At 48.0% G+C, this 19340-nt stretch overlaps 1 protein-coding gene across 3 annotated transcripts in view; it reads left to right on the top strand.

The window, feature by feature from the left end:
• The first annotated feature begins 6 nt into the window (after positions 1 to 6).
• Positions 7 to 19340, top strand: part of TTC7A (tetratricopeptide repeat domain 7A) — a 111666-nt gene continuing 92332 nt past the window's right edge. For 2 of the 3 annotated variants that reach the window (XM_025045222.1, XM_006909621.3), the window contains exons 1-3: positions 7 to 299; positions 7517 to 7680; positions 12703 to 12871. In XM_025045222.1, coding sequence (XP_024900990.1) covers positions 116 to 299; positions 7517 to 7680; positions 12703 to 12871 — 517 coding nt within the window. In that variant the 5' untranslated portion in view covers positions 7 to 115. The remainder of the gene's footprint in view (positions 300 to 7516; positions 7681 to 12702; positions 12872 to 19340) is intronic. The other variant, XM_025045221.1, reaches the window with a different exon arrangement.

The following is a 19340-nucleotide window of genomic DNA, read 5'->3' as shown; positions in this document are numbered from 1 at the left end:
GGCCGCCGCCCGCGCCACCGTCGACCCCGCCCGCCTGTGCACCCCAGCCGGGACGCCGCCCCCGACCCGGTCTCCACTTCTCGGCCGCACCTCCCATGACAGCGCCCGCTCGAAGATGGCTGCGAAGGGCGCGCACGGCTCCCACCTGAAGATAGAAAGCGAGCTGGAGCGCTGCCGCGCCGAGGGCCACTGGGACCGCATGCCTGAGCTGGTCCGGCATATGCAGACGCTGGTCGTGCCCAGCGGCGGAGGCAGCCGACGAGCTGTCCCGAGCGCCGTGTTCACCTCCCGGGACACCGGTGAGTGAGGAAAGGGGCTGGTTCACAAGCTTGGAGCGCGCGAGACGCGCCGCCTCCTCCAGGAAGCGCGCCCCGACTGCCCCCGGCCGGCGACGGCCGCCTTCGGTATTACTCTTCCTGTAGTGCTGGTCTTAAGAGCAGCCAGGGTAGTTAGGAAGGTTCTGCCCCAAGAGAAAGATCTTGCAGGTTGGGTGCTTTGGGGGAGAGAGAGAAACGGCTTTTGCTTTCTGCCCTTTAGGATCATGTGGGCAACTCCGTCTACCGTGAAATGGTGGTATCCGCACGTGTCAGATCAGGGCTTGGGCTGGACTCTTGCACCGTCCCTTCACCCCCTCACCTCACACCCAGGTTTTTAAACTACATGGGGTAAAGGCTGTCTGGCTCTGTTTGCCCTCCCCCTCTCTCCCTCAAGTGAAGTTGACAGCGGAGCTCTGTCCACAAAAGACGTGGTCAATGAGCACCAAGTTAGGGCGGTGAAGTGTGAGAGGCGTGATAGCCTTCAGTTTCCTCATTTGTGGCGAGACGGAGGACCCATCTAGCCCTGGTAGTTGGTGTCTTTAGCTGTAGGGCTGGTTTGGCTGGGCTGGGCTCTTGTGCTGGAGCAGGAAAGCACCCTGATGTGGCATTAGGGGAACACCCCTCTTGGGTCTTCAACCTCAAATCCTGTTCCTGGTGCCTTCAGCTCAGCCTAGAATGCCATCCCTCAGCCCTCTGTTTCTGCACAGCCACTTCAGAGCCCTATGGAAGGAGGTGGGGAGTAAATAAATACAGATATAAAGTTTTAAAGACTGCCTGTGAAAGGCCTGTAGGGGAGAAGGAATGATAATAGTAATAGGAATAGTTAACCCTTATCTAGCACTCACTGTGTGCCATTGTCCTAAGCTCTTTAATCAACTCCTTAATTCTCTCCCAACAATCCAATAAAGCAGGTACTCTCGTGTGCCCCACTTACAGATAAAGACACTGAGGCAAGGAGAAGTTAAGTGACTTGATCATCCAGCCAATAAGTGGTGGAATTAGGATTTGAATGCAGGTTTCTGAATATATCCTTTTAACCACTTTCTCTTCTCAAAGGTATACAGCATAAAATCCTAGCTTGAAAAGTTGTCAGAATGGATGAGGAGGCAAGGAGGTATCAGAGGGCAATTAATTGTGTGTTAGATTGTGGAACTCAGAGAAAGAGGAGAGTATTTCAGGAAGTATGTGTACTGATCTCAGGCTGGTGCTGGGAAGGGCAGAGTGTATCTGCCCAATGAGGAGGAAAAACAGAAGGACACTGAAGGGGCCTAGGTAGTGGGGACAGACAGTCAGGTCGAGCCTTTGAGGTAGATCTGAGCGTGGCAGTTAGGGGCAGTGGCCAGAGCTGGTGTATATATGGGAGAAGCTGATGATCTTCAGGGCAGGATAGACAAATTGCAGGTTCCCCTCTGTCCCTTATGTGGATTGATGTGGTGGGTTGGGACTGGTGAGGGTGGGAGTGGAAACAGACCCACACAGAGAGTACTGGGGCCTGGCTGAGGTGTAGGATTATGAATCAGGTTGGTACCACGCTAGGACCAAGCCAAGAACCAGACCTCCTCCAGTCCGTACAGGGCTATATTTCCCTAAGCTGTTCTTTGGAGGCCTCAAGGATGTTGAGTAGTTAATTAATTGGTATCCCAGGAATAAAGGGTCTAGAGAGGCAAAAAAAAGTTAAGACCTAATCGATTAAATGTCATTAAACAGACTGTTTTTAAACTGCAGGACTTCTCAGAGCCTTTAATATGCTCACCTGCATGTGATGTACATGCCAAGGTTAGAATATAAATACCACATTTCTCAAACTTACCTTACCATATTCTCTGAAGCATTATTGGGAAACATTGGTTATGGCATTTTTTATAAATGGTATGATATAAAGCACTTTCTCTCTATATATTTTTAAATTTTTTTAAACAACCTTGTATGGAGGGCAAATTATTGTCCCTGTTTTAAACACAAGGACACCAAAGCTCAGAGACATCACATAATGTGTATGTGACAGAGCCTGTACCCAAACCTGAGCTCCTGCCACCAAGTTTACTAGTGGCAGAGTGGGGGACATGGAGCCTGGCCTGGCTTCAATGTGAGAATTGACCAGCACAAGGGGATTTGAGGGGTGGTGGGTTTGGTTCTGTGCGTGATTTTCTCTCTCACTGTTAAATCCAGTTGCCCTATCCCCAAATGCACACATGCACATGAGCAAGGAAAATGAATGACTCCAAAGCCCATGTGTGGAGCATTTTTTTGGATTGCCTGCTATTTTGGTTCTCTCTCCCTGGGGTTCTTGGTCACTGGAGTGATTGAGTGCCTGTATTTTGGGGGGTGTTGGCGCTGACCTCCCTACAGCCCAGGAGGGAGATTCTTAGAGTCTCACCTGGACTGCTAGACTCTTAGTGATAGGAAGCTTCAACAGTTACATAATTTAGGAGAAGGGAAGAGGGTACTGAGGGGGGAGCTGAACCCCAGTTGAATCCCATTTCACAGATTGATATCCTGAGGCCCTGCTGTATCTGTGGGGTTTTCTACAGAAACTAATAATCCCAGAGCATGTATTTTACTGCAGGGAACAGGAGGGGAGAACCCAGCTGGGTGGCCTCTTGCTGGTCTGATGTAAGTGAAGGATCAGGAGGGGCCCCTAACCCCCTTTTTCTGTCTGAGGAGGCTGCTCCCCACCATCTGCCCAGGAGGAAGGTGGTTACTGCTGTTTGTACTTTTTCTTTCAAACTCACATCCGGTTTAGATTTGGTCAGGATGGAGCAGGGGAACCCCAGAGTGTGGCTGGCTGTGATGGGGTTTGTTCATGTAAAAACAAAGAGCTCATCCAAGTCGTTAAAGAAAAAGAAAACTTTATTATGAAAAAATTCCAAAACATCAAAAAAAGTAGAATAAAGCTCATGTATCCATCATCAGCAGCAGTGATTGTAAACTCATGAACAATGAATCTTGTTTGAGATATTTCTCCCCCATTTCTCCCTCACACTGTAATATTTCAGTATATATTTACTAAATAAGAACTTATTTGAAAAATATCACTACCATACCATTATCACACACTCCAAAGACCTACTGACTACATTTTACAGTTCATTTGTTCAAATCAGGATCCAAATAAGACCACGCATCGCATTTGGTTAATAGGTTGGGTCTCTCTTTCGCCTCAACTTTTTACTGTGAAAATTTCAAACAGAGCAAAGTTGAAAGGATTTTGCAGTGAACACCTGTATACTCGCCTCCCAGACTGATATTCTTTTACTGTACTTACTGTGTCACATGTCTGCGCCTCTCTCCATCCATCTTGAGTCTCCTAATCTGTATCCACCCCCATCTATTTTTTTTAAACTGGAGGCTGTTCTGAATGTTTCTTCAGTTGAAGTTTGAAGTTAGAGTGTTTGAGGCAGGTGGCCTCTCACTAGTTTCGGTCACTTCCTCTTCTCTCTATGATTGGAAGGTCCCAACCCTCTGCAACCCTATGAAGTGAGCAGCTGCAGAGACTACTGTGTCCCCATTTGACCTAGTGAGGAAGGGCTTGCTGGCTGGACCCAGGTTTCCAGACAGCAAATTGGCAGGTTATGGAGAGGGGAGAACCATCTTGTAAATGTGGGTTCTGGAGAAGAGGCAGGTGTCCTTGAAATGGGTCTCTGACCTAGCACCCTGAGAGAGGCCTGAAGAGGATGGGAACAGAGAGGAAACTAGCTGCTAGAGGACTTCAAAACAAGGGGGGTGGTGAGACCCGGCGGCCACTAAGTGGTGGCATCATTTGGGTCTCTGTCAAAGGCAGGGGGCTGGGCTAGGCTGCCAGAACAAGTACCCAGGCTCCCAGAGTCTGTCTTAACTTTGTCAGGAAGGACTTCCTAATGCCTCCGGGAAGGGAGAAGTTGGAATGCTTTACCCAAACCGGGTAGGTGAAAGGTTTTAAACAAGATGATAAAAAGCAATTTGTTTTACTTTTAGAAAAGGACAAGAAAGCCTCTATCCACCTGAATTCTTATTTAACAACTGAAAATTTAGAACTTTTAATTTCACAATAGCCTTCAGTTTCATAGACTGGCCAGTTGAGAATAGTGGGATGGAAAGAAAAGGGGAGAAGAAGAGAAAGAATGGCACAGGGAGAAAAATTGGGCATGGAAGAAAAGAAAGTAAATTCCCATTACCTGCTGAGCGTCTACCAAACAAAACACAGAGAAACTGAGTAGGGGGTGAAGAGGAGGGCAAAAAGACTCTGGAGGAGGACCTGAGGTGTTAGCTTACAAAATAGTCTGAAACTCATGGGTGTATGACAGTGAGAACAAGTCTTAACCCTGCTCTTGGAATTACTGTCAGCTTTTAACCTACTGTTCACAGCTCTTAGATTGTTCCTTATTTCTTAAAGTACCAGAGCTCTGCTCTGCATGGGATGCAAGGGAAACGGACTTTTCTTTGCTTGTGTTATGCTATTGTTATGGGCTTTATTATCATCTATAAAATGGGAATAATATCTACCTTTAAGGGCTGTACTGATTCAATGATACTATATAATAAAGTACCTGGCACTCAATAGGGCCTCAACAAATACTAGCCCCCCTTTTTCTTTAAAAGGCACTCTTGTGGTTTAGAATAGTGCCTCTCAAATGATCTGTGGTGAAGGATCAGTTTTACATTTTGAAATTCCCAGTCCGTTGCACTGTGATACTTTTATAAGACATACAAACTACTACTCCCGAAGAATTTATTTGAGTCAACAGATTCGAAATCATTCTATCACATAATCATCAAACTTTCTGAATGTGTACTCTAAATTTCTGGACTTAACCTCCCAAGACTAGGTTTCAAATACAGAAGTGCCCCAGTCCACTAACCACACTTTGAGCAGCAAGTATTCAGAGGACACTCCCATTATTTTTGAGGAGCTGTACGCGCCCTGGGGACTATTTCAAGATTGAAGATGGCCTGGAAGGAAGCTGGTTTCTCCTGGCATGAAGGGAACAGAGCCAATGAGCCGTGGGGAGCTCTGGGCTGGGCAGTTGGATGGCAAAAGCAGAGCCTGGTGGCAGGATGGCTCTGAGGCTCTGAGGCTGTGAACAGGGTGGGGAGCAGTGCTGAGTGCTGGGCAGAGGAGGGTGGGACCAGCCTGGAAGGCGGAGCCTGGGGAGGGGCGGTCCCCCGGAAGGAGCCGGTTTCTAAAACCTCCTGTAAAACCTGGTAAACCTCACCTCTGGTTTTACAGAGGTAAAGTAGGTGAAGGGGGAGAGCAACTTGCCCAGAGTCCCACCGCTCAGAACTGCTGCTCAGATATCCACTGCTAAGCCTACCCCTCCTGCTGGCTGAGCTTTGGAAATGAAGAAGAGTGCCTTTCATACTGGGGTTGAATTAAACTTTTATTTTTGACTAGGTAATATATTCACATAGGTCAACCTTCCAAGGTACACAAAACTAAAGAGTGAAAAGCCTCCCTCTTTCTCTCCCTCCTTTCCGTGTACACCAGCAAGGTTATCAGATATTTGTGTATCCTTTCACATATTTTTATGCATAAGCACAGTGGCCCATTACATCCACTATGTGCTTTCTGCTTTCTTATCAATTTGTCTTGGAGTTCATTCTATAACAGCACATACAGAGCTTCCTTATTCTTTTTTTCTGGCAGCATGGTGTCCGTTTTTATAGATGTACCATCTTTTAATCAACCTTCTGTCGATGGATATAAAGGTTGTCCCTGATTTTCTTCTGTTATAAATAACGCTGTAGGGATGACCTTATATGTAGACCATTTTACACATGTACAAGGACATCTGTAGAAGTGGAATTACTGAGTCAGTGGGAATGTACAAAAATAACTTTGATATATGTTGCCAAATTGCCCCTTATAGCGGTATTACCAGCTTCTGAAACTCTACCAGTGTTGGATGATAGTTTGAACCAGGTACTTTTTTGGCCATTTCCTCCAAAAGATAATTTTAGAAATCATAAAGTAGGTAGCAAAGGATCCACCAACAGGCTACAGCATCCTCAGAGGGACAATCTCCTGTGACTGTCCCCTGGAATCTGGGCTTTTGGGATGCTCTCCGCATGGAATCCCCTTTATGGAGGGAGAGGCTTCAGAGACACACAATTTGGGACCAGTGGCTTTGAGTTGTGAGCAAACTGTGGTCATCCTGAAAGAGGTGTGATTGGCACTGCCAGATAGGTCTGAGAATGCCATCCTGGCAACAGAGAGAGCTTTGTGAAGAGACGGGACTAAGCACACATTCCCGAAGACATTTCAGATTGGCACATAATCTCCTGAGTCTTATGGCCTCCTCTTGGGGTAGTGAAGAGGATCTGATTCATTCTGCACCTCATTATTGGGTGCCTATGTTGAGTGATGGGCTTGGTCCTCATCCTTGTTTCAGGGGAGGGGCAATGAGCCAGCCGCACTGAACACAGCCACCTGGGGCCATAGTGAAAGCATATTTGACCTTAAGCCCTACACACTGAACACCCGGCTCCCGCTCCTGCCTGGGTCCCCTTTGCTGTAGGTATATGTAGGAATATGGTGGTCACAAGACTGAAGTTTTCAGTGCGGCGGGGGAACCAGCAAATTAAACCAAGCAGTATAAATTCACTTGCTAGGTGGCAAAGATCTGCAGATAAGCTAACATATGTGAGCGAACTCCAGAAAGTGCCAGTACTAAACCTGTTCAGGGATTTGCCTTGCTACACAAGTAAATCTGCTTCCCACTGTAACTCTTCACTTTGGTTGCTAGGTTATTGCTGGTATGTTCACATATCTTCAAAGTAGAGAAAAACAATTATGGTTACATGGAAATAGGAACACTTGAAAATGCATTATTAAATCGCTTCGTATTTTTCCTCTTCAATCATTTGGGGGGAATTGCTTCTTGGTTTAAGAATTTATTACCCACAACAGGGCATGAGTGTGACTCTGTCCCTCGTTTAAAATTTTGAAAATCTGGAAATTTGTCCCAAGTCCTGGGAACTCTGCCTCCCCAATCACTAAATGACAGGAAAATAAACCCAAACAAGTGATTTATGCTGGTACCATGGTAGAATGTCTGTATTTTTTCTTTAAAGGCTGTTTAAGTTCATGGAAACAGCATCTTTATTGATTTTCTCTGGCCTGGGCCATTCACGTGTTGGAGCAGGGCTAGGTTGGGTGGGTACAGGGGCATGTGCCAGTGTCCATATCTGCCATGTTCAGGAGTCACTGTCCTGTTTTTCAGATGACTTTGGAAAATTGCTCCTGGCCGAAGCCCTCCTGGAGCAGTATTTAAAAGAAAACAACACCAAGATAAAAGACTCCATTCCTTTGCTGGAGAAGAATGAGCCAAAGATGAATGACGCCAGAAGCTATCTGAGTAGTATCCTTAACCATGGGAAGCTGTCCGTAAGTTGTCAGCCTCCAAGCCTGGGGCGCCATCTCCTCTCCTGCTTCCTCTCTGCTGTCAAGCCCTCCTTGGGCCATTTGGTCACCTTAGCAGCAAGTGTCTCTTAAGGGTTGGCCTTATGCTGCTCAGTACAGTAGTCACTAGTCAAATGTGCACTTGAAATGTAGTGAGTCCAAATTGAGTGAGTCCAAATTACACTTGTGCTCTAAGTGTAAAACATACACTAGATTACAAAGACAGTACAAAATGAATAATGCAAACGATCATTAATTCTTTATGTTGATAACATGTTCCAATGATAATATTTTAGATAAATTTGGTTAAATAAAATGTTATTAAAATTAATTTTATCTATTTTTACCTTTTTAATGTGACTACAAAATTTAAATTACACATGTGACGTAAGTTGTATTTCTATTAGACATCACTTGGTTGACCTAGTATGTGCCTGGTCTTGCGAGCTCTCTGGGGTCTCAGGGAAATAAAACCTCAGTGAGCCCGAGATCTAGTTGGGAGCAGGCAAACATGCAGAGATGGCTAGTGACGGAAGAGCTCAATAACAAGACAAGCCAGGTTAAGTCCATGTGCATTTATTGAGCACCTACTGCATACAAGGCACTGAGGGGAGGTATAAAGGGAAGTATAGTCATAGCTTTCTCTGAACCTCAAAGTGTAGTCCACCCACCCATAGAATGGGCATCATCTGAGAGCTGGTTAGGAATACAAAATCTGAATTAGAAGCTGTACTTAACAAGCTCTCTGGGTGATTTATGTGCACACTAAAACTTGAGACTGTTCTAAATTACAGTGTATCCTGAGCAATAGTAGAGTCATTGGTATGTCATTAGAGACCCAAAGATGTAATTTTTCAAGAGATGTTCCACAGCGATATATTTATTGATTGCAACCTACTATATGAAAGGCATTGTGTTACGGACTTTGAGGGCAATAAAGATGAGTCGGCCTGACCCCTGTCCTCTGAGAGGTTGCAGGTCTACTGGGAAGATAAGCCTTATTGACAAATTGCCCGATGTGGACTGTGACACATGCCATAGGCATAGTGTACATGCAGAGGCAAGTCTGAGGGGGACACTCCCTGGGGTGAGGCCGGAGTCTACTCAGGGAAATGGTAGTACTAGCATTGGACCCTTGGGGGAGGGCTGGACCTTGAAGCATGAGGGGTATGGACATTCAGAGACAGGACAGGGCATTCCCAGCTATGGAAGCAGTGTGTAATCTAAGGGTTCCTCTTACAAGAATTTCATTAAAATATGTTAATTAGCAGGAGCAAAAGGAATGGTGGGTAATTAACGTTATAAAAGTACACCGGGACCAGAGAATGAGGACTAGAACACCAGACCAGGAAGTGTCCAGCTTTGTTATAAGCCGTGTGGGGAGAGTGTACTGGAAGTTTAAGGTTACTGCCTCTAGACTCCTCGACAAGAATTCTTGTAGCTCTAGGAGATTTTGTATCAGATTAAAATAGCTGGTTGACCCTGAGCATGTCCCCTGACCTCTTGGGCCCTCCAGTTCTAAATCTGCCTATCAAAAGGGTTGGACTTGATTGATGGGTCCTTAGCTTTTCCAAGACCCCTTTTAACGTTTTTCTTTACAAGAGACTCCTGTAAATATTTAAACATTGTTCTTAAATAAAAATGACTCCAGCTTATTGTAAAAACTTCACTACATAAACAAGTAGTTTGAATAATAAATAGAAGTCCTTGTTTGCTACCTGTGCTACCCCATGCCCATTCCTATCCCCAGAATTGAGCATTGGTCACCATTTGGTGTGTGTCCCACACTCCTTTCTATGTGGGTTAGGAAACACACATACATACATACAAAGCTTTCTTTTCTTATTAGAGTCATAGAACACATATTTGACAAGTTAGTTGTTCTTTTGCACCAAGAAGTTTCCCTTGGAGCTTTTGCCATGACAATACCTTATTCTTTGTATTGGCTGAATAGTATCCACATGTGTTGTCGTGAAAACCATTTTGTCTACCACATCACATTTATTAAGTACAAATTTTACCATGCCTTATTCATCAAAGACGTGTACAGGCACCAATAATATTGAGGAATTCCCCGTTATCCAGGCCAAAACCAAAAAACCTGATGTTGAAGAGGCAAAATAAAATATTAAAAGTAGTGTAAGGGACTCTATCTTACTCCAAAGGCCAAGGTGTGGCTGGGGGTGGGGAGTGATCTTTCCTGGCAACAGATGAAATCTCAGGTAGAGTCAGTCCCAGGTATACTGAGTAGCTCTGATGGGATGAGGAGAGTGGAGAGGTGGAGCCTGAGGCACCTCCTCAGGGTAGTTTGAAATCTACTCTCAGTAATCTCTAAGATCCTGTCTAGCTCAGTTCTGTGAGGCTGGTGAAAACAAACTATTTGTCACAACTTGTTATCCACTGAGTGCCAGGCATTGCACCATCTCATAGGGGCCTCACGGTAACCCTCTCAATGACATTTCCTACTATTCACATTTTCCAGGTGAGGAAACTGAGACCCAGAAGAGGTTAATCACTTAGCCAAGGACCACAGTAGCAGGTGCAGGACTTGAACACAGTCCAAGTTCTCATGTTTTTTTCCACTTCTTGGTACTGTCTCCTTGAGTCCTGGAGTGGAGCTAAAATAATGACAGAAGAACTCGGGTTAATTTTTAGTGATGATGCTTTTATAGGTCCCTTTTTGCCTCTAAAGTATTTCGTCGTCTGTCTCTCCTCTTACCTAGGTATCCACATGTGGTCATTCTTCCCTTTTTATTGACAGAGACAATGTGGCACAAAGACGAGGTGACCTGCCTGCTCCACACAGCAAAGGGATTATTCTATTCCCCAGACTGAGTGACTTCTTGTATAGCATCCTTCCACTGGGCCAGGGCTCCGTGGTTCCCTGACTATTGAATTGACAGGCCAAGAACTTTTCACATTCAAATGTGTGGGTCCCACAGAGTGTAGCCAACTTTTAATTCTGCCAAATATGGACATTAAAAAAAAAGAAAAAAAAACGAAACAGCAAAACTGTACCAACTACTATTACTATCACTCCATGAAAGAAAATACATCTTAACACCAAAAAGCAAGACAGATATGCTTTCAAAACTAGGGGTAGCTTTTTTAATAGTATAAATGTAGCTTTATGAAACATTCACCACATTGTCCTTAATTTTTCCCTAGCTCAATGGAAGCTCTGTTGTAAACTGTCATTAGTCCACCAGGAACCACCAAGCGTCACCCTGTCATCACACCCTGAAACTTGTTCTTCTGAGCTTAGCTGCCCCTTTCCCTGTTCATGGTAGAACAGGATAATAATAATAATTACTCATGCCCTGTGTTTATCAAGCTTCTTTCTAAAGAAAAGTTCAAAGCTCTTTTCTGGACTTTGCCCTATTTATGCTCTTAGTGTTGCTATGGTGGGAGGTGAGAGGTGGGTCTTATGATCTCACCCTCACAATGAGGAAAACAAGGCTGAGTAGGGAGGAAATGTACCTGTGGCTTGAGACCAATGGGGAGAATGGCAGAGATGCTGCCCATCTTTGAGGGACCATGGGTTGCATGCCTCTGGGGAGGAGTGTAATCTATGGCCCTAGCCCAGGGAGCGGGTGGCCTATTTGGGAAGACTAGCAAATGCCCTTGAAAAATTCAGCCTTTGAGAGTAAATCAATAGTTAGCATGTCAGGCAGGCAGAGGCCAAATGGGTCCACTTGGTAGAGGCACTATAGGAATTCAGCAGAAGGGAGCTCCCTGGTAGTCAGGGAGGCTTTCAGGAGGTGGTGGGCCTGAGCAAGACACCAAAGGATGGAAGAGGATCTAGATAGCTTGAGGGAAAAAGGAGTTTGTTCTGGATAGGGGGCCTGTGTGACCAAAGGCTAAGGAGGAATGTGTATTTACAAAATTGATAGGGAAAGGGAATTTGACTGTGCCATGCTCTTAATTGGCTTCGGGGCGGTGGGGGTGGGCAGTAGATAGTGGGGAGTGGTGGAGGTTTCCCCTGGGGTTGCATGTGCCCCAGCCTCTGATCTCTCTGAAGGGAGTCAGGGACAGCACCTTCCTGTTGGTGACAGGCCAGGAGTGGGGGCCATCTCCAGGGAACTCTGTGGACAGAATTGATGCTGTGTGGTTGGGACAGAGCCCAGAGCTTGGCCAAAGGGATGGTAGGCCAACTGAGCACAGAAATGGAGGCAGCAGGCTAGAGCAAGTGGCCTCAGAAGGTGGGAAGTCTTAGAGCCGGGCTGTGTGCACTTGGAAGGCTAGGACTCTCGGGCAGGGTCAACCACACCTCCATGGACCCTGAGGGAGGCCCCGAGAGTCTGTGTATGGGGACAGAGATTTGGGCATAAGCAGCACTTGAATAAGTAGGGCAGAGGGAACAGATTTGAATTCAAGCACTTGATTCTGCACTTTCACCTGTTTCTGATAAGATGAGGACAGTGGCCCAGCAGGCCTTTGCTCTCCTCTCTTCTGTTCCACGCTGCTATTGTGACCGTTGGGAGCTTCAGCTTTAGCCTTCTCACCTGCATGAGCTCTTTCCAAGGCCTTTCACCTAATTGTATGTTTGTTATATATGCGTGTATAGAGGACCCCCAAATTATAGAAGCTTAAGACTTCGCAAAACTTGGCTGGGTCCCTTGTGCTGAGAACAAATGCCCAAACCCCTCCTGAGTGCCAGCTTTGGGCTGAAGCCTCTGGGGGCTACAAGAAAGCGAAGACAGGGCCAAGTCTACAAGCTGCCTGCAGTCTAGCTGGGGACATAAGACACATACTCATGGAACAATTAAGGACTCATATAAGAATTTCAGTAAGCAGGCCATGGACTGCAGGTGTGGAGAGAAGGGAGTTGTTTGCCTGTGCTTGAGGATCAGGGCAGCCTTCTGGGAGGAGGAGAGGATTTCTGAGCAGGGTCTTAGGCAAATTATTGTGGCTCAGTGAGGGGGGTGTTCATCCCATGGTACCTGGTGGGGGTGAGGGTAGGCGCTTTAGGGCAGGAGCCTGCTAATGTGATCCTTGTCCTATCAGCCACAGTACATGCGTGAGGCCATGCTGATCCTGGGCAAGCTGCATTACGTGGAGGGCTCATACCGAGATGCCATCAGCATGTATGCACGGGCTGGGATTGATGACATGTCTGTGGAGAACAAGCCTCTGTATCAGATGCGGCTGCTGGCAGAGGCCTTTGTCATCAAAGGTAGGTGTGGATGCTGCCTGGGGCTCCCCATCCCCATGCCTAGTTTGTTACGTTCAGGCCCCCAATGCCAGGAGCAGGGGTCAGCTGTAGGGCAGCAGATGTTGTGTTGAAGGTGGGCCTGCTGGGCCAATGTCCAAGATACATCTCCCCTGGTAGTGCCCAGGCACTACCAGCCAGGTGGACACCAGTGGTCACATTCTGCCAGGCATGCTGGCAGATGGCAGGAACTAGGCCAGATGTCAGAAAACTTAGGTTCTCACCTTGGCTATGTTGACAACTAGTTACCCACTATGTGCCTTTGGGCAAGTGACCTCCTTACCTTTCTTAGCCTCAGTTGATTTATCTGCAAGACAGGGTTGTACCACCTGCCCTAGGTTACCATGACCTAGAGGAATCAATTGTGTAACCAGATTGAGAAAGGCTTAAAAAATGTGCCATCCCATTGTTAGGTTGGTGCCGGTTGCTGGCATTGGCTACAAATCGGGTACTCGATGATGTAAAGCGGTCTGTCACTCCTCAGGTATTTGTTAGGCACCTGCTGTGAGTGGCCCAGGGAGGTGGTGCCAGGATCCAGTGGTGGGCAGGTCAGGACCAATTCTGAAGGCAGGAGGTGCTCTGGTGGGGACCCAGGCACACAGGGTCAGTGATGTAGGAATTTTATGATGTGGGGAGCTATAGATGGCCTCACTGGGTTAATAGTGCCGTTGAACTATCCCCTGAAGTTATTTCATGTTAGTAAAACCCCTATCCCAAACTTTGTGCTTTAGGCTCATACATCCTAGACCTATAAGCCCTGGGATTACAGAGCCTGAGAGGTGACCCTTGGTGTCAGTGAGGTGTCAGGAACCCCTCTACCCCAGGATTCTTGAATGTTTGATCATTTCTCTATTCCAGCACAAACCAACCCCCAGAGGAAAGTGTAGAAATGTGTCCCTGTGAGGATTTGGCATCTGGCGTTGATAGAGTATTTGTTACCCTCTTTCCATCATAGATAGGGACATTCTTCCCATCTTACATATGGAGAAACTGAGGCCCAGAGAGGATACATACGTTGCCCAAAGTTACCCAGAGACTCGAAATGCAGCCAGGACTGGGCCTTGGAATATGAATCTCTCACCTGTATTCCTCTGTCTCTCTTGGGTCTCAGGAGATTGACTGTGACATCTCTACAGGGCACAGCCTTCGTGTCCCTGGTTGGTGGGGCTTTTTGAGGGTGTTGTTTGTCCACTGCTGGGTCCCTGGATCCCTCTCTCCATTGAAAGATTATTTATGCCATCCCAGGATTGTTTATGTCATCCCAGTTCTGGATGCTGGGACGTTCAAGATCAAGGTACCAGCAGGGTCAGGTGAGGGCTGTCTCCTCGGGTTGCAGATGGCCACCTTCTCACTGTGTCCTCACATGGCCTTTCCTCTGTGTGTGCATGGAGAGATCCCCTTCTCTTCCTCTTTTTATAAAGCCACTAACCCCACATGCTGAGAATGTCACCCTGGACCAACCTGGCATCAGCCAGCAATAGGGCAGGTGCCCATCTGGGATGGTCCAGTCTGTGAATTCTTCTCCCTATGCTCTCTTGTCCCCTTTTCTGGGCCCCTCGCACAGGACAGCCTTGAGGGTGATCTTCATTTGGCGTTTAGGTCTTTCAAGCCTCTTGGAAAACACTTCTGCCGTAGACTTCCTGAACCTAACACCCTTCCTTGGGGGTCCTTTCCAGCACTTTTTTCCTATAGATCTGGCTCGGTACCTACTGCTCCCTGTCTCCTGCTTTCTACTCTTTCCAGCACGCCTCCAGCTTCTTGGTGGTCAGAGTTCCTGCAGGGGAGGTAAGGAGCCGGGCACTGCGGTGTGGGCTGCTCAATCATAGGCTGTGCCAGCTCCCCGCCCCTCACTGACTTCACGCGGCCTCCCACTTGCCTGCCTCCTCTCTGCCTGTCCTCCCTGTCCTGTTGCAGTGACTGTGCCCTCTTGCTTGGCATGCTGAGGTTCACCCGACTTTGCATGTGCTTGAGACCATGCATGTGGCCTCCTGAGTGTGCATGGTGTTGATTTTCCTGGGTTTGGGGGACCCAGTGGGTTTTCCCATGAAGAGTAAGAGATAGGGATGGCTAGTCGTTGGTCCTGACACTTTTTATGAACAAGGGGACTCTCTTAGTTCAGGCTGCCATAACAAAATGCTATAGATCTGGTGGCTTAAACAGCAAGGATTTATTTCTCATAGTTCTGGATACTGGGACATTCAAGATCAAGGTGCCAGCAGGGTCAGGCGAGGACTGTCTCCTTGGGTTGCAGATGTCCACTGTGTCCTCACATGGCCTTTCCTCCATGTGTGTGTGTGTGTGTGTGTGTGTGTGTGTGTGTGTGTGTGTGCCGTAGAGAGATCCCCTTCTCTTCCTCTTTTTATAAAGCCACTAATCCCATCATAAGTCCCCACCCTCATGACCTCATCTAACCCTAATCATTACCTCTCAATGGTACCATCTCCAAATAGCATCACATTGGGGGGCAGGATTACAACATATGAATTTGGGGGCAATACAACTATTCAGTCCATAACAAGGATGGTAGAAGCAGGAGGCCACAGAGTTCACAGAATAATGATACTTGTTAAGCCCTCACTCTATGCCAGGTATGCCCTCACTGAATCCACTACACATCCCTCAGGTGGGTGTTCTCTTCATTCCCGTGTTACAGACCAGGAATTACGGTTGAAGAGCTGAAGGGACTCATTCGGATTTCATAGGAAGTGGCAGAGTTAGGATTTGAACCTAGGCAGCCAGAGCTCATAAAGGCCCTGTGGTTATACTGCTCAGAATTCTAGATTGAGAGGAATCATAGAAATGATCTAGGCCAATTTCTCATGTTACAGATGAGGAAACCGAGGCTGATAAAAGTGAAGCAACTTACCCAAGACATCAATTACCTAGTTTTTGAAATAGAATGTTTCACCCCCAGGCAGCCTCTGGGTTTCAGGCTCTGTCAGACTCCAGGTGGCCTGTGCAGGAGACGCCTTTCCTACTCCCAAGCACTCCACCTGGCCAGGCCCTTACACCACATCTTATTTGCCATGTTGCATTAGATTCTGCTCTGTGGTTCCTTTTGGTTCCATCCAGGAGGTAGGGAGTTTGGTTCTCAGGCACAGCTGGCTGGAGGGAGGAGGACAGGCCAGTGTATCTCAGGGAAGCCTGACCTGGCCAGGCCTGGAGGCTCAGTGGGGGTACTGTATGAGTGTCTCCGATGTAGAGTTCTTTTCCAGGGAGTCGGGAGCAGGCTCTGGGGCTCTTCACCGCTGCCCCTACAAGATATAAAAACACACTCGACTCGCCTGCTTTTGCCTTCAGAGTAGAGAGACTTGGCAGTTTGACCCTCTGAGGCCTCACTCACAGGACTCAGCCTTTCTCTAAACTCAGGGGGGATGGGAATTAGACCAGAAGGCACCCCTTGACTCTCAAGGAGGGCTTTAGACACCAACCCAGGGGCTCGAGACAGGGGGGCAGTTGCAGTAGTCTGGTTTTTTGTTTTGTTTTTTTTTGCCTGAAATACAGAAACACTGAGCACATTATGTGTGTACTGGATGGGGGGTACATGACCTCCAACTTCTCTAAGGGCAAAAAAGTTATTGTCCATGTCAAGTTTTTTCAGAAACAATATCAAAACCACAGATTTTTCACTAAGACAGAAAAATAAAATAGCTTCGTGGGGAGGCCTGTTGTTTGCCGGCCCGAGCAATCTGTGCCCAGCTCCCAGTACTCCTTGGCCCCCAGCGTTTTAGTCACACCTGTGCTCAGACTGACCCAATCCTCGCAGGGGTAGAAGACTGGATTTTAGGGCCTCTCAGTGGCACCCGGAGGTGGGCTGGGCCCTATGAGAGCTTCTGGCTTTGGAGGAAGAACTGCTTCATTCCAGGTCCCGCTCCAGCCAGCTTGACTTGTCTGTCACTCAGTAATGGGCCTGTCCTGTGGCCAGCTGCTCCCAAGTCACTTGCCAGCCCTGGGCAGAGCTGAAGGCCCTTCTCCTGCCTGTCAAAATCGCCTATTTAGCCCTTCATTCCTAAGTACCAATTTCTCGAGCCCCTCTACTATATCTGACTTCAGTGGCACATCCAGAAACGAGGTATGGACCCTTCTCTCTGGAACCTGAAGGTCTGTTGTGGGGTGGGGCAGGATTATCGCATGTATACCATCTTCCAGGAGCTTGATAGAAATGCAAGCTCTCAGGCCCCTCCGCAGATGTACTGAATCAGAATCTGCATATCACCTGCATCCCCAGTGATGTGTATGCACATTGTAGTTTGAGAAACTGCTACCCTGGAACTGTTGTTTAATAAATATTTGTTGACTGACAAATCTACCTTCAGTTCATCTCTGTAAGATGAGAGGTAGTTGTTATGCCCACTCTATGGATGGAGAAACTGAGGCTTGCCAGGTCACACAGTCTCTGTGTAGCAGAGCTTGGATTGGTGACCAGGTGGTTGTCTCCCAGCTCGCATCCTGCCTATGACAGAGGACCCCCAGAGGGTGATGGGGAACAGCTATAGTTACCTCCAAAATGAGTCTGTGCAGACAAGGAAGGTATAGGAGGCACAGGAGGCCAGAGAAAGAAAAGTTCCAGGCACGTCCTGTAGAGCCTGGAGGCCAGCCAGGAGGGATGATGCCTTTGGACACTGTCATTCTGTCCCTGAGGGTAGCCCAGAGGAGCCATAATTGGGCTTTGTGGGGATAGGAGACTTTAGCCTCTCCCGGCCTCCTATAGCCCCGAATAGGAGCTGGAGCCCTGTGCCACTATCCCATGGATCTGCTTAGCACAGAAGCAGCCGGGGCTGTGGTATGGGTGGGTGAGTTGTCCAGAAAATTTGCTTTCTTGTGTCAATATCAGTTACCTTAGCTCAGAATGGGGAGCCTGCCCCACTCCTACCCTATTCCTCAGGCCCTGCTGTGGTCCCATTGTGACCTCTTAGCTCCCTGACCAAGCATATCGGACCAGGGGATGGCCCTGGGAAAGGAAATGTTCCCGACCCGTTCCAGGTGCAGATGGTGGGTGGCACAGCCCACCACCATTTTAGTTGGTTTGGGGGGAACATCTTCCATTTACTTTGTATTAAAAAACAATTCAGAGTAATTTGATTTCGGGGCTGTTCCCAGAAGGCCTCAGTGCCGCCCACTCTCACGAAGTCCTTGACAGAACCCTGCTCATGTGACTCCGTGGACTTATGTCCACCAGCCTTGTCTCCCCACTGAACTCAAAGCCCCTAGAGGACAGGTAGTCATTTCTTACGCACCCCCAAAGTGCTCTCCGTCCTTTCCCTTCCCAGAGCCCCATGTTCCAGCCAAATGAGGTTTGCTCTTGGTGTCCAACGTAATCTTCTGTCCCTTTACCTTTTCTTGGGCCACTTTCCACACACACAGATGGCCTTAACGCCGCCTTCAGACACAGCTCAGGTGCCTCCTCCACTGGGAGTCCTCCATGGTTGCTCAGGTGACAGCATTCTCTCCCTCTTTCAGTCTCATTTGGACCTTGGCCCAGCGGCTCCCCAGTTGGAGGTCAGTAAGTTCCTCCTGCCCATGGCCTGGCCTCCTATAGTTGAACCCCTCAAGGTCCCCAGCCCAGCGAGAGAGTAAAATCTGCCAGCAAGTGCCTACCAGCGATGCCGAGATGAACAGTTAGCATCCCTTCTCTGAGGGAGGCAGGCAGGTGAGCAAAGCCCGCGGCTGGTATGCTGTGGCTGTAGGAGAAACAGCTGCTATGAGAGAGGAGCTAAGCACTCAGAGGCAGAACTGATGAGTCATGAGCTACCTGGTGTTATTCTTTCCTGCCCAGTCTCTGCATCCACAGGCCACAGTGTCAGTGCAGTCTGCTGCGGGAAACACCAGGATGTGTAAACACCCCAGAGGTGACATGTCTGTAGCTTATTACCATGGCCTACTGGGGCAGGACGGTGGACCTGCTGCCTGGCCATGGTGCCGTGGCCACGTGACTGCCTCCAGTTCCATTCTGTGGGGAGCTCTGCCTTGACGCCCAAGAGGGGCATTTGCAAAGTCTCCTCTGGAGCTGCAGCTCCTCCGCAGCCGACTTCCAAATAGGACTGTCACACCTGACAAGACTGAGGCCTCACTTGTCAGGTATGGGGTCTGTCTCCCTCGGCAGCTCCCTTGAAGTAAGCCTTTGGGAATTTGGCATTGGACCATCTCCATGGATGAGAAACTAGAACCAAAGACTTTTGACCCAGAGTCCTTGGATCTAGATCCAGGCCTAGAAGTTTCTGTCTCCCAGGACTCCTCTAGACCCCCAGCCCTCGGCTTAATGGGTAAGCCATGGTCTAGGCTGGGGGTACACATGCCCTTTGCCTTCAAGATACATCTGGTTTTCTAGCAGCATGTGAGAACCACAGCAGGAAGGCCTTGTGAGGTCCTGGGGGATCAGGCCTTTCCCAGGCCCCACCCTTAGCTCCTGATAGGATCCCTTCGTCCTGCCCAC

The sequence above is a fragment of the Pteropus alecto genome, unplaced genomic scaffold (genome assembly GCF_000325575.1).
Source record: "Pteropus alecto unplaced genomic scaffold, ASM32557v1 scaffold131, whole genome shotgun sequence".
NCBI lineage: Eukaryota > Metazoa > Chordata > Mammalia > Chiroptera > Pteropodidae > Pteropus > Pteropus alecto.
This window is presented reverse-complemented; position numbering and strand designations above follow the sequence as displayed.